Here is a 14999-nt window from a genome sequence, read left to right as displayed (position 1 = left end):
TCAAGCATCACGTTTGGAGCTACAGTTTTAGTGTCTTAATATTCTACCGTTTGCTGCAAGGAATATACCATTTTGGAGGAAAGAAGGTAGATTTCTCTCTGATGGTTTTTGACAGCAGATCCTCCTCTTTGTAGTTAAAGCACCTCTTTCATAGGCAGTCTTTATATTCATTGGGAGGGGACTGCCAAAGGAATGCAGGGAAGTGGTTGAATGCCAAGCCACAAGAAATAAGTTTAAGTAAACATTTCAGGAATATGATTTATGAATAAACCAACAGCTTACTTGGCAATTAAAAAAACAACTGCACAACTTTGCCCCATTATTTAAAAAAAAATATTTTGTTTGTTTTCCTTCTGTGTGACAGTATTAAGTTCTCTGTAACAGTGAAGTTTTTAGAGCAATATATATACATACACATTGGATATCAAAGCACAGGAAAAAAATGTATTTGTGTGCTGATTATGCTAATCTGTGGAAAACAGCACCAGTTCAGAGAACTGAAATTCATGTAAATGTGCTGGGTACAAATGAAAAATTGTCCTAAAATATTCTTGTGAAAAATGCTCGTTTAGTTTTCACACTTAAAGAAAAATTGTTTGTAAAAAGAAAGCACTATTTGGAAACTTTTTCAACACCTCTGCAATTAATACACCAACATGGAGAACATACTGAAAATAATTAAAGATATATTTTTTTTTTTGTTAGCAAATTAGCTTCCTCAAAATCCATCAGCTTTTAGGTGAACTCACAACAAAGGAGGAAGACACTGCTCCAGTCTTTTGCATCTCTTTTGAAAGATTTGCCACACTGCAACTCTCGTAATTTTTCCTATTATTTTTTCTGATTTGCAGTATTTAAAAACTCAAAAAGCAAACACAGTCTGAAAATGAAAGTCCCAACACATTCAGAACAGCCCATGTCTCACAATAAATTAACTTCTGCCCACCATACTTCATTTGAATATATACAGGTACATTAAGAACTAAGTCAGGAAGGTGACAGTGGCAAGCGCACTCCTTCCGAATATTTGATGACCAAGAAACCCCAGCTAACTGGCATAAACCACTGCTATGGCCAAGAGGCAACCCTGACACCCTGCCTCCTCCTTCCGTCCTCTCAGCTACGACAAGCATTTGAAGCTGCAGCTGAGTGAGGGACACAAAAAGCAGGATGCGCAGCCACAGAGGCTGCTTCTTCAGCGGAGGTGCTGACTGAAATTGGTACACACTTCTCCCTTTCCTTGATGCAAATCAGGAAGGCTTGCAGGTAGACCGTGTCCATGATCAAGCTGGTAAATCTGTCTGAATTTCTGTGTTCCCATGGGAAATCCTCTACGCGGATTGTTATTGAGAATGTGTCCCATTCCTTGCTGTGGACGGGCCCCTCTAATAGTAGTTGTCCCAGCCCCCCCTGCAACAAGCGTTCATTCCTCCTGCTAAGCAGATCCCAATAAAAATCAAGTGGCTGCTTTGTAGACAGTCTTTCTTTACCTAAAGCTTTTATTTTTCTTAATGCCTTATGCTCAACACACTGACAAGATTTCTTTTTATTCTTACAGTTAGCCGGATTAATAGGAGTGATTAAAATGTTTTGTAATGCAGAATTGCACGTGGGCTACATCAGCGGCACTCAAGATCTACAGGCCGACTGACAGATAATGAACTATCAGTTTCAAAGTAGCTGTTGGCAGTCCTAGAAAGGACCAAGCTTACCTTACTGTGACACCCTAAACACGCATTTAACAAAATGCTGCAAAATACAGTAGCCATTTCTTTCAGGCACTCACACAAACCAACACCAGAAGGCATATCCTGGTTCCACACAGACTAGATAATTATCACAGGACCCCAAAACAAACCACAGTAAGACTACTTCCTGGTTTAAAAACGTTTATTTAAAAGAAAAGGAAACTATACCCAGATGGCCAGGAGAAAAAAAAATTTCCTGTGTTTTCCCCCCCAAAACCATTACTCTGCAATTTACCTTTCCCTTAAGTTTCTGCTTCCATGTTTATTTATTTTTATTTATATTTTTATTTATAAAAAAAACCACACACCTGAACTTTCATTTCCTTTTCCTCTGCTGTTAGACCTAAGGAAATTAAGTACCTTTCACTGAAGGGCTGCATGGGATGTGAGAAGAAACCGCAATAAAATTTATTCACAATATACAGTATAAAAATATCTTGCTCAGGATTCAGTATTATAATTTAATAACTTTTTGTTGTTTCATAGGTATCTGGGAAAGGTACAGACACATGTCCAGATCCTGTTACAAGAGGTAGAAGGCCAGCATTTGGTACAACATTCCAGGAGAGAGTCAAAGTGACATTTCTGTTTCCCCTGCAAAAGCAACAAAGACTATCAGCACAAATACTCAAATCCATCAATTTAGTTAGTAATTACTAATATGAAATAAATTAGATACAGAAATTAATAAATTAAATACACAAGAAACAGGGCATCTCATATCACAAGGTCATCTGCTAACAATCAAACTACAAAGATGCAATAGACTGACAGAGTATGATATATAGGTACCTCACCACAGCAATAAAAACACATATAAAATGCAAAGTATGCAAGTAAATCAAAGACAGCACAAATAACATAACAAAAAAAGGATTTACTTACTTAAGACCATTTCCATCATCAAAGAATAAGTACTTTGCCTGCATGTCTTTTAAGAACAGCCTTGGGTTGTCTCCTCTCAACATGACCTTATCCCAGAGGACCACCTGGTTTAGAGCCTAAAAATACAATTGTAATTAAGTCAGCAAGATACCTTACAAGATCATATTCAGTCACTGGCATTTCATAGCATTACTCATCTGAAAACCCTGAAGTATGTGCTTGCAATCCATAACCATTTTCACAAAATAATGGTTTACAGAGGGGAAATGGTTTACTACCAATACTAGTACACACCGAAGCCTGGCACAGAATAAATGGAAACAAAAAAAACCCCAACCAAACAAACAAAAAAACCCGAACGAGTCATCAGCTTTCTAAGACTTACAAGTATGATGGGGTTTCCTTTCGAATTGCAAAGGAAGTTACTTTTAAAGCAGTATTTACACTTGGTTTCAAATAAAGGGCTTGAATTGAGCTATCATGACTCCGTCTAGATATTGAACATTTTTCAACTTTCATGGAAAAAAAAAATCTCTACTTGAATTGCAAGCGTAATCCCAAGATTTGTATGAACAACTAAACAGACTGATCCCAAATTCTGAAATATTTGAAACTTTACACTGTTAAGTAGGTAGCTGCTAAAGGGTTTTGTTTAGTACCGTATAGAACAATACTAGAAAAAAATATTTCTCAGTATTTGTGAGAACTAGTGATTTATGGAAAGAAATACGTAAAAGATGAAACAAGACAATGAAGTCCCAGATGCTAATAAAGAACCCTAAAAACTATTTTAGCACAAACACAATACCCACATATCCATCGGCATGTATAAAATAATTAAGGTACTTTAAAAGAAAAAAAAAAAAAAAGAGAGAGAGAAAGAAAAGTAGGCAGATTTTTTTTTTAACTTGCTGCTCAAAACTAAGTCTTCACTATATCCTTGCAGTGTGACCACAATAGCTTAAATTAGAATTCAATGGTACCATGGCAGCTTGGTGTTTCATTAAAATAATTTTTCCATAGGCTGTTCCACACAGCCCCTATCAAATCAATGAAGAAAGCCTTCAGCTCCCCAAAGTGACAGGACAAAACAAGTAAAAAACCTAAATTACAGTACACTGCTGCAAGTGAACAACAAGGCAGTGTGACTTTTCTCCCACTCTGCTGGGCATGTATCAAGTTAGGTTTCATGAGGGTGAACCTCCCACCCTGCAGTTAAACTGTCAAGAAAATAGCAATCATGAAGGCCGGTAGAAACAGTCCCAGCTAGCTTAACTTTTCCCAGCAGAACTTCAGAATGTTAAAAATAGCTGCAGTACAAAATGGGTAATCGCTTCAACTTTCTTTTTGGTACTTACATTGTTTTTCGTTGAGTATTCTGCAGACAAATATAGAAACAATTGTTTAACATTCCAGTCAAATACACTCTCCAAATGTATGCAAGTTAAGAAAAATACCATATTGTAATTACATAACCTTGTTTTATTTTTACTAGATCTAAATAGACCATGAAAATTACAATGAGTTCTTACCTTTGAACACACCTCATCTTATTTATACATCAGAGCACTCCAGGAGTTCTAATGTATATTTTAATCATATTAGAACAACAGGTTTTTCGTTTGGTTTGGGGGTTTTCTGTTTTGCTTCTTTTTTGCTATTTATGAAATTTAACAGCCATTTCCTCCATGATTTAAGAGTTCTATATTTGACACTGCAAGCTAGTAACTATAATCCACTACTAGACAATCTATTATAACATAATAATAAACATAAAAGGCAAGACAGAATTCTTCAGTAAATATCTTCAAAGCAATTATTTATACTGTCAAAGAACCCTGGTATTCAACTGTGGATCAAGATAAAATAGCATTAAACAATATATAAATACAAAATTGTCGGAGAGTAGAGAGTTCAAAGAGCCTGTAACACCCACACTAGGGAAGTTAGTAGAGTTCATATTGGAAGGGACACCAGGAATTAGGATATTTACCTGATTACTACAAAGAAAGTCACCTTCTTATACTGGAACAGAACTCCGCTCAGATTTTGATCAACAGTAAAGAACTGATGACTGCCATTTGAGACTGTCAGTATAATAAAGCTGATATTCTCAATACTTGTCTATTTAGCAATAAAACGCACCATGTGTGACTGTTAAGCAAAAGGCTTTTTAACTCACAATAAAGATGAACCGTAACCTTTTATGTCCCAGTCCTTCTCTTTATTCTTTGAGATAGTGGAAAATAGAATAAACAGATTCCCCCGCCAGCCTCAAAAATCTGTTCTGTTTTGTCCCACTCATCCTGAGACTGAACCATGGTTTTAAGCTGCTAATTCAAAGGGCAAGTAAGGAAAGAATTAAATAATTAACTGTTGTTGCTGCAAGAACAGCTGGAGCTATTTTACTTGAACACTTTTAACCATCTAACTCAAAACAACAAAAAAGATTCTGAGATCTCTTTTGTAGGATTTCTTAACACTTGCTAAAGTTACTCACGAATTAAGTAAGCTAAAAAGTGGTTTTGAAAACTGCCTCCTCCCCCTTTTTCCTTTCCCCAGTTTCTTTTTCTAACTGTCATTTTATTTACTTCCTTCTAGGACTAACAACTTGTGTCTGTTAGTTAAAAGAGCCCATGCACCAGTACCTCTTTACAAATTTTGTCCAAAAAAAGCCTCCCAGAAAATTTCATACTGCAAGGTTTGTTTATGCTGGGCATGAACAATTAAGTAAAAGTTTTTATAAAAATAAACGTAAAACTACCGCTCCTATTAGAAGTTATTAATACACTGAATCTTTATGTCCACATACTGCAGACTAATCCTTGTATAAGAACATTTCTTTGAGAGGTCCTGTACTGACCTGCTCTGCCTCCCCCTGTATACACTACATACAATTCAATTAACCTGCTTTAGAATTTTAGTTTCTGGTCATCATACATATAGGCATTTCAGAGGTAAAACTCAAGACTTGGGAGTTCACCTCTTCTGCTTCCAGCTAATAAAAATAAATCTCCCTTATTCCTGCGCAACACACGCCTGCAAAATCCGATTAACCTGTTTATCCAGTGTTCACATGCATTCAAGAGTAGTATTTTGCTTAGTTTGCTTACACAATGTAGCATTCTCCAAAACAGGGAAACAAACACAGAGGTAATCAGTCTCTTGCCTAACACAGTGACAAAAAACAGCAGACAGGGAAAAATTCCAGGTGTATCAGCCCAGTTGCATAGCAAGACTTAGTGTAATCAGCTGAGGTAAAGCATGCTGCCTTGTATTTGGTACTGACTTCTGCAGAAAAACAGATCTATATTTTGATGTCAAGACCCCTATGAATGATTCCCTGTCAAAAACCTACCCCAAACAAAATGTAACGAACCCACCCACACACAACCCTCTTTGACCCATAAATATCAACTAGCAATAGGAAAGTTGCAGTAAAGAGGCCCCAAAATAACGCAATACATTTTGTAGCACCTCATATGCTTCCAATGAATGTCATCCTATGTTAAAGATTACATAGTTTAAAAATCTAAGCAAGTAAAGGATTACAATGTCTTTTTATTTTTAAATGGAGACACGTACTGGTATGCAACTACATGGCCAGAACTTTGAAAGCCTCACAACTATTTTAGTTTGAAAGGTGTATTGGGAGTGTCTCTAGATTCAGTATGACAGTCAAAACAGTATGTCATATAAATCCTACAGTTAATTAACATCTCAAACCATCAATACAAACTTCAGTTAACCATAATACTGTCCAGATGTTAAACCACACTCCCTATTACTAGATACAGTGCACTTCACTACAGTTTGATGTTAAAAACAGGCCTTAAAGAGAGAAAACAACTTGTCCTCTGTCATCTACTAGAGGCAGAAGGTTATTCCAAGTTCCATTTTACTGCCCTAGCTAAGTAAAATACTACTTTTCACTGCTTTAAATTTGTATTTTGAGACAAATTGCTAGTTTTCCTCAAGTCCCGAATATCTGAAGATTATAAGTAACAAAAGTAGATGTCAAGATGTTCTTATTTCATCATGTGCACAATTAAGGATATCTGCAGTAATGTCAAATGTGACGAATCCCAAATCACTTCTTTCTCTAGGTCCAGTGAAATCTTCTACATTTTTTCTAAGACAAAACAAAACACAAGATTATCCTCTCATCATTTCTCTTTCATGCGTTACATAAATTATTATTATTACGTATTTCCCTCATCCATTTTCTGTACTTTCTTTTAAATACTTCTGGCTAAAATATAATCAACATTACAAAACAAAACCTGCCTTCCAGAAATTATGGAGCCCCAGTTTTGAACAACAGGCCTTGCCACCATAGTAGTCTAAGTTACACAAATAGCCTACAGACTTTCTCCTGGTAACAAAAATTTGTATCTCTCTCTTCCTAAACTGCACTGCATTTTATTTTTTACCACCCCCAAATATATAAAGCTGACTGGAACACCAGAGCATAGCTGTCCACTGGCAACCACTTGCAATATCATTTCTCAACTTTCCATAAAAAAATAAAAAGCCTCTAGTGGTCAGTCTTATACAAGACACTCCGATCATTCTGATAAAACAGAGTTGATGTCCGTAGTTCGCTCAGCTTACAAGATTTCGTCCTGGAACGCATTTAGGTAGTGGTATAAAGAAAACGCTTAATTTCTTCTACATTATGGGATGTCACATAATTTTTTAAGACTATTACAAATCCGTATTTGGAGGATTATGTGGCATGGCACACTAAACCGTATTAGAAAAAGAGACTGGAAAATTACAGAGACAGCAGCTACTTTCACGCATATTCATAAAGCTTACCAATTTACCAAACCTACCCTCTAGAAAGAGGAATACCATAAGCAGGTGGCAATCAGCTATGAACCTTAAATCCTCATGCTACAAAAATTTCTTGCTACATCTCATGTATGATCTTGTGTTACAAATGAATTTCTTAATTACATTTACTCCATTTTCAAAAATAGTCCATTAAAACATCACACCGTTAAAACTAAGCTTAGTAATCTCAAAGACAAAAAAGTTTACCAGCAGATCAAATACTGTTGGAGACAGTAACTAAGAAAAACACCACCAAAACTTCCCAATTTAAGCCTTGTTATGAATTTTCATTCCTCTGCAAAAAGCAACATCTTTTTAGTAACCCGTAGCAAGCACCTGACTTCGTTTCTGAACCACTGCCAATCTGGTGGAATAACAGATTGGGGTCTGCAGAACTTCTTAGGACGTCCAAGAAAAGCAATTAAGGTATAACGCCTCTCATTAATACCAGATCTCTGCTTCATGGAAGGGAGGCAGTATAAATTTCATCCACTCAAAAATATGCTTTTATGCCAGTTTTACGCTGTTTGCAATCCTCAAGTCTAGCATAACCATGGGGTTTCCTTTCCTGAGGTATTAAACCAAACAGCGCTGGCCACTCTTTATTTAGATTCACCTTCCCTTTCAAACCCTGCTGTTAGCCATCTATTTGAGCCTCTTGCAGCTCATGGAGCTTCAGAGCATCCTGAGATGTCAGCTCACCGACTCGGCCCAAACTAAAGTCATCAGTTGAGTTAAAGCAGCTCAGTAAAGCATCCTATGCGCCCGATTCCCCTGTGCAGCTCCAGTAAAGCCCCATGTGTATAGGGGCAGGTGCGAGGACCACCACTTCAATTGCTCGTGGAACTACAGCCCTTCGCATCATACATACTTAACTGGATGAAAGTTTTCTGTGATAAAATTTCCTTCATGGAAAGAAAATAAAAAACAAACCAACCAACCAAAAAAAAAAACAACAACCAAAACAAAAACCAAAATTGAAAAAAGGTTGCCCTAGTGCAAGCCTGCATCAGCACACCGTGTCTCGTGGGCAGCACACTTCTGAAGCGGCGTTACGTGTTCGACACCCGGGGCGTTCCACGGGAAGGTAAGCCATCCCGGGCAGTCTGCTGTCACAGAGCTCGCAAGAAAAGGCATGAAAATACATTACCAGTGGGGGAAAAAAAATCTAAGGGAACTACTGATAACTAAAAGAAGGTACCAGGGAGCCAAGTCGTGCGTTCGCTGAGGTCCCCGCACGCCCCAAACCCGCCAAAGCCGTTCGCTCGGCTCCCCCGCCGGCCACCACCGCGGTGCTGGCCAGCGAGGCGGCCCGCGCCCACCGGCGGCGCACCGAGCCGAGCGGCAGCGCAGCGCCCAGCGCGGGCGGCACCGCCCCTCCCGCCCGGCGGCGGAGCGCCGTCGTGGGGCTCCCTCATTGGGCCGGGCGGGCAGGAAGCAGCGAGCCCCGCGGGCCCGGCCCGTGCAGCCGCCCCGCAACGGCGGGCCTGCCCTCGCGTCCGCGGCGCCCCCCGCCGGCCCGTACCGTCCCCTCACGCACCGCGGGCGCTGCTCGCCACGCAGCGGCTCCGCGGCGGCAGCTGCCAGGCAAACCCTTCCCCTCCCCGGCCCGCAGCCGCCGCCCGGCACGGCCCGGCCCGGCCCTCCCCCGCCGCTCCCTCCCCTCGCCCGCCCGCACTCACAGCGTGACGCGGGAAACGGCGATGCTGACGGGCACGCTGCGCCCCTTGAAGGCGGTGGTGATGAAGCAGCCGAAGGTGAGCGCCGCCATCACGCTCAAAGAGAAGGCGAAGAGCGAGTTGGCCCGGGACAGCACCGTGTTCATCTCCCCGCTCGGCCCGGCCGCCGCGCCGCGCAGGCTCCCAGGCTGCAGCCGTTGCTCGGCGGGAGGGGCGCGGCTCCGGCGGGCCCGGCGGCGCTGGGAGGCGGCACGGAGCGGGCGGCGGCGCCGGCGCGAGGGCCGCTGAGGAAGGGGCGCGCGCGCGGCCGGTGGGGAGGGGCGCGGCCTCGCCCAGAGCCCGCCCAACCAGGGCGGGGCCACGCGCCTCCCGCACCGCGCCTGCGCCCGCGGCTGGGCCGGGCCCCGCCCACCCCCGGCACCCGCCGGCACCGCCCCTGGCCGCCGGGGAGGGGGGGCCGCGGCTCGGGGCCTCCCGGCTGGGCTGCGCGTGGCGTCGCCGCGCCTTTTGCGGGCCGCACCCTGCCGAGCACCGCTCACACGGGGGAGTCCGGAGGAAGCAGGTCCTTGTGCCCTTTGGCTGTCGCGTACCAAAGGTGACTGACTCCCAAGGGAGCCTGTACGGTGCTTCTGCCGCGGGCTGCTTTACCGGCGAAAAAGCCCCCGAAGGCCGGGCGGCCCGCTCGGCTGCGCCCCGTTCGGCTGCGGGCGCTTTGGTTTCCTTTCGTGAGGAGCCGGTGCCGCCGCGGCCTGTCCGCCCTCTGCGTGGCCGTGGAGGGGTCCCCGGGGCTCCCTCACAGCCGGGGCCCCTCAGAGCAGCGCCCGGTGGCGGCACATCGGTGTCCCCTGGGAGCGACCCCCGGGGCAGGGCTTCTCGGGGCTGCTGCTGGGCGCTTTCACCGTTAGCGCTCCCAGTATGTGTGCCTGTCCCGGTCCGTTAACAGCTGGGGGGGGTGAGAGGGTTGTTACATGGTGGAGCGTATTTTTGTGAATTACTTGTTGCCACGGTGTTTCTAAGGCATTCGGGTTTAGAGGGAAGTTGGTATTTGTAGCTCTGGTGGATTTTTGCATTTATATAATAAAACGTGAATAATATTTGAGGTGAAGGCTGTTTCTTTTCACTTGATATCTGTATCTTGCTTTCATTGTGCTTTGCTACTCACTACTTTGTTTCCTATGGGATGTTCCTGTTAGTATCCACTTTGTTACATACACGCTCACTATGTAAATCATCTTGCCAGTACGCAAACTGTCATTAGGTAAGTCTAATCATTTAGTAGCTGGGCATGGCGTTGGAATCCTTTTCTTTACCAGATGGCTCAGTGATTCCACACCATTTGCAGGCTAAGGCAGTCTCTCACCCTCCTTCTCCACTTAAAATAAGGTGTGCTAGCACCAATTTGATGTGGCGAAGCGGTTTCCAAGTCCTCTTCCCAGGCCCCTGCTCCCCGGACCTGCAACATTATGAATCTGAGAACTGGGGGAAGACAGAGCCTGTACAATGTTTTTTTCCCCCATATTTCACTGTATCGAGTACAGCAGGCCGGATTAACACCGATTTCTCAGGGCGGACAACAGGTGTCAGCAGTGGCTCAGTTAAATATAACTCCCTCTTTCCAGTCCTAAGATTCCAATGGTGTAAATATGGGGAGCAGGAACAGGAGCTCAGACACAGGGGTCTGAAAAGGTGGGAAGCCCCATGGTGATTGAAGGGATAGGGAGGAGAAGGTGTAGACTGTCAGGTTATTCTGAAATATGTGTGTTCTGTGCTGATGGTGCTCTTTCTTTTCCTCCCCTGTAACTGAGAGTCAGTTCTGTGCTTCAGGGAAGAAAAATCTTTGCAGATGAAGGTAGGGAATGGAAGAGGAAAAAGCTCATACTCACGCCCTGTGTTTTCACCCAGCTTGAGCAACTGTAGCACATCTGTGTTTAGAACTGTTACTAAATGTAGGATGTGAAAGTACCTACGGGCACGTTCCTTGTAGTTGGAAACCTCTTTTTCACGATGCTGTTGGTTTCTGTGTGCCTGTGCATTTGCCATAATGAAGCCAGTCGCAGGCCCGTGGAGGATAATAGGTTCTTCAGCAATGTTTCGATGGTAAATGCTTTGCCATTTTCCGTTTGGTAATTCTCCATCTTCCTGATACTCCAGAAGAGTTCCAGAAACACGGAGAGTTTCTTGTGTAAAGGTTTTTGTTGGCTTGTTATTATGTTATGTTTTGATTTGCTATTGAAAACATTAATTGTTGTGAGGTAAAGGGGTTTGATTTATGGTCTGTAATGTAGCGTTACTGAAACCTTGGATAGCTGTTACTGAAAAGCGGGTACTTTGAAGACTTAGAAGCAACAAGGAAGCTTTTACTGCAAACTGAGGAACCTAAAGGTTTCAGAAGTTGTGAAATCTCTGCTGTAATCAAAAAGATAGTTATAAATGTGAACGCAATCCTTTTCTTGTTTCTACAAACAAAAGGTTCATTTGCCTTTGGTCTTGTGTTCAGTTCTTGTTTTTGCAGTTTGGAGTTTTTCATTAGATATTAAGGAAATCTGCTGTTGGGGATAACTTAAATAACTAAGGCAGAACTTACAGGAGTAAAGTAGTGAAATTTCCCAAGCAGCAATTAAGTACCTGAAGAAGACCAAAAATCAAAAGGTTTAGCCAAATTCATGTTAGCATGTGTTTTTAAGAAAAATGAATAAAAGTGGCTGTTGCTCATGTGATTTTGGGTTTGAATAAAAGTGGCTGTTGCTCATGTGGTTTTGGGTTTATTTTAGTAGAACCCTTCAATAAATGTCACTTAAAAGCACAGTGTGCAGGGGAACACAGATGGTGCAGTTTATTCACGGATTGATCCGTTACTGTTTCAGAACAAAGAACCCTATAGCTTTTTTATGACTGAAATCTTGCAAAATCAAAAGAGGAGAAAACTTTTGAAACAAAGAAGCCAGTTGTGAAGGAAGAAGGGAAGATGATTATTCACAGCAGCTGTTTGTTGGTAAATTCCAAATTGTTCTGTGAAATATATTAAATCTGGGTTTTTTTAAAGAATAGTGGCATAAGTTACTGTCAGCTAAAGAAGTTGTATTAGCCTGAATGGATCAAATACTATCATTATGAAAGCAAATTTATAGAATCTTGGGGAGGCAGGAAATTTTCGGTGACCGTTTCCAAGACGCAGTGGTATAAGATATTCAGTGTGCCTGAGCACAGGCTCAGACCAGCAGAGTGCTTAAGGCATGGCAGTGCTCAGGCTGATTCTTACTTCGAGAAATTTCATAATTTTTCATTACAGACTAATTGAACGAAACGCAGAGATGAGGTCGGGAGCAAGTCTGAAATGTAGAATTCTCCTTTCTTCTGTTCCTCCCCAGAATTATCCAACTTTGGAATTGTGTTCTTATGCACTCTTCGATCTATTAATCATGTGTTCTTTTTTTATAGTGTCAGCACTTCAACAGGATCGATCCCAGTCAGCAGCTGATGATTTGATGATCTCTCAGAGAGAGCAGCTTGCTTGCTTTGGCTGGTATGTTTCTAGTTTGATGGTCAAGTTAGTGAGTGATTCCTTTAATCTGTAAATAAAATGGCAAGTGTTGACATTGACCATGAACAGAGATTGCTGTGAGTTCTTTATTTTTCTGCTGGAGTCAGATTAGTTCTAACATGGTACACATAGATAGCAGCTTCGAGATGGCTGACAGTTTGGGGTGTATGGTTTGTGAATTCCAGGTGAAGGAGAGGTGTTAACTTCAGCCCAGGTGGTGGAACCTTTGACCTTGGGGCTTAAATTTCTGACTGATTTTACAGGTGAAAGTTCAGGTGCCTGTGGCATCTTCGGTACCTAGCTAGTTAGACAAGGGCTGTATAGATAACTTTTTTTGGTCTAGAGCCATTTATATACTTCCTAGATTTTACCATAAATATCAAAATCCTTTACTGAATTTGTCTTTTATTGTTGAAATGTTGTAGCAACACACAACCTCTTAGGCAGTTCTCAAAATGCAAATAAAGATTAAAATAAACATGGCCGTGAGCAACTTGAGGAATTTTTGTCTCTGTTGCAACAGCTCCCTTTCACTTCGCACCTCTTCTGGGTGGGCCTTTTTTACAACTGGTGTGGAAAGGCTGTGGCTAAGAGAAGCAGTCTTTCTGGACCACATTGAAGGGTTTCTGCTTCTAACCTCATGACCTCCTTTTTTTGCTTTGTATCTTTAAAGTATGGAGAATAAGAAGATAAGTAAACAGTTTTCACTTGCCTCTGTATTCTTATTGCTAGTCCTCCAGCAAGAAAATCTCAGGGAATTTTAAATTTCTGATTTCAGAATGAACTTGATATTTTATAACGCTGTCTCATTTAGCAGCGTAAGAATGCTGCGTTGGAGAGGGAACCAAGTATTCTTGGCTCCAAAACAAACTCTAAGTATGTTTTGGAGCCCAACACAATTCATTTTTGGCTCCTGTCGGATCCGTTGTTGCCCGTTCCATGGCATACAAAGCCATGTTAGGTAAGGTCCTCTCATACATCGCTGATTCCACTGAAGCTTTCACACTTCATTGTGCTTTGCATTCTGTGGCAAGAAGCCTGTGTGCTACTGATCCACCTCACTCCAGTTTTACCTCATTCCCTAAGTCAGTTCGAAGTTCTTCATCATGAAGTATTTTTATGTCTCTTGTAAAAGCACCAAGCAGAGACTGTCATGCCTCGGCTTGAGGAAAAGAATGTTTTGCAAGCTCTGTCATGATGATATCACTTAACTGATACCATTTTTAGTGGATGGAAAAAACCTTTCTGATAGGAACGCTAGCCATGGGAGTCAGCATGTAGTGACATACGCGGGCAGAATAAATCTTTTAACTCTCGTCTCTACCAAGTCATGAAATTGACTTTATAATTTCCTTTTATTAATAACATTCATGGCCACCAAAAGTTAATTTACACAGAAAGGAGACTAATGAAACCACTTTTACTTAGGCCAGAAGAAAACCTGGAAAAACTTTGAAGAGAGGGTGTGTGAAGTTAAAGGAAACAGATGATTTCACTGGTTTTTAGAAACAGTTTGTCATGAAATAAAATAGTCAGTTAAATGACAAAAGACAGACTAATGTAGAATAAAATTAAAAATTTTGAAGGGAATTCAAATTGGTGACAAAACATTCACAACAGATATTATTTTGAGCAGACTTTTAACTTCAGAATAATTCACGATTGTTTCATCTTTTTGGCATAATTTAAAGGTCTTACACATAAATAAGTAATTACTATGAATCCCAAATTGTTTCGTAGGTCCAGATAGTATTAATTCAAACAGCTGAAGAGGTCTGTGTAAGTTTCAAAATGGCAGAGGTATTACTTAAAGGTGCAAATACGGTCTTCTGAAAACTGTCAGTTGAAATAGAAAATTTCTGTCAAATTCATTTCTCACATACTGACTGTATATGTGATGAAAACCAAATCTGCATGTCATGGCTCCTTTAGGATTTGAGTGTTACTGATTTGTTTTTTTATTATTTATTTAGAGAGAGCTACTTAATAAGAACACGTGACATTTTTGCAGTTCGTTAAAGAAAAGTTTTAACTGTAAAAACTGCAAAAGTACCAGGTTTGGTTACGTGAATTTAGATTAATAGGGTGGTTGCGCTGCCTGCTAAGCTAGTTTAAATATCAAAAGCACAGTAGCTCTAGTACCACGTGCCTAAGGAAGAGGGTGAGTGAGTTGCTGAAGAATAGTGAAGTTCTGTAGACATGTGGTTGGCAATGAAAACATTTGTCTGGACCCAAGAAAGGAACTGTACAAAGGGAAGGAGATGCAAAATGAGGAGACTCTTCAAAGTTTCACTGATACAGCTGTAT

The 14999-nt window shown here is 41.6% G+C and overlaps 2 protein-coding genes across 3 annotated transcripts in view; one reads left to right on the top strand and one right to left on the bottom strand.

Annotated features, from left to right (window-relative positions):
- Nucleotides 1–1872: 1872 nt before the first annotated feature.
- SPCS3 (signal peptidase complex subunit 3) lies at nucleotides 1873–9452 on the bottom strand. 2 transcript variants are annotated; one of them, XM_080405527.1, is made up of 5 exons: nucleotides 9155–9452; nucleotides 6692–6765; nucleotides 3992–4068; nucleotides 2634–2749; nucleotides 1873–2342 (listed from the first exon to the last, which is right to left on the bottom strand). In XM_080405527.1, exons 1-5 carry the CDS (start codon nucleotides 9295–9297, stop codon nucleotides 2210–2212), a joined length of 543 nt encoding a protein of 180 aa, XP_080261653.1. In that variant the 5' UTR covers nucleotides 9298–9452; the 3' UTR covers nucleotides 1873–2209. The 2 variants fall into 2 exon arrangements, with proteins under 2 accessions (XP_080261653.1, XP_080261654.1); XM_080405528.1 differs by lacking the exon at nucleotides 9155–9452 and adding an exon at nucleotides 8491–9076.
- A 248-nt stretch (nucleotides 9453–9700) lies between these two features.
- The window catches only part of ASB5 (ankyrin repeat and SOCS box containing 5), a 53100-nt gene continuing 47801 nt past the window's right edge, over nucleotides 9701–14999 (top strand). The window contains exons 1-2 of the mRNA XM_080405343.1: nucleotides 9701–9746; nucleotides 12590–12674. The gene's annotated coding sequence lies outside the window, so the exon portion shown is untranslated. The remainder of the gene's footprint in view (nucleotides 9747–12589; nucleotides 12675–14999) is intronic.

Source organism: Falco punctatus, assembly GCF_963210335.1.
Source record: "Falco punctatus genome assembly, chromosome: 1".
Taxonomy (NCBI): Eukaryota; Metazoa; Chordata; class Aves; order Falconiformes; family Falconidae; genus Falco; species Falco punctatus.
This window is presented reverse-complemented; position numbering and strand designations above follow the sequence as displayed.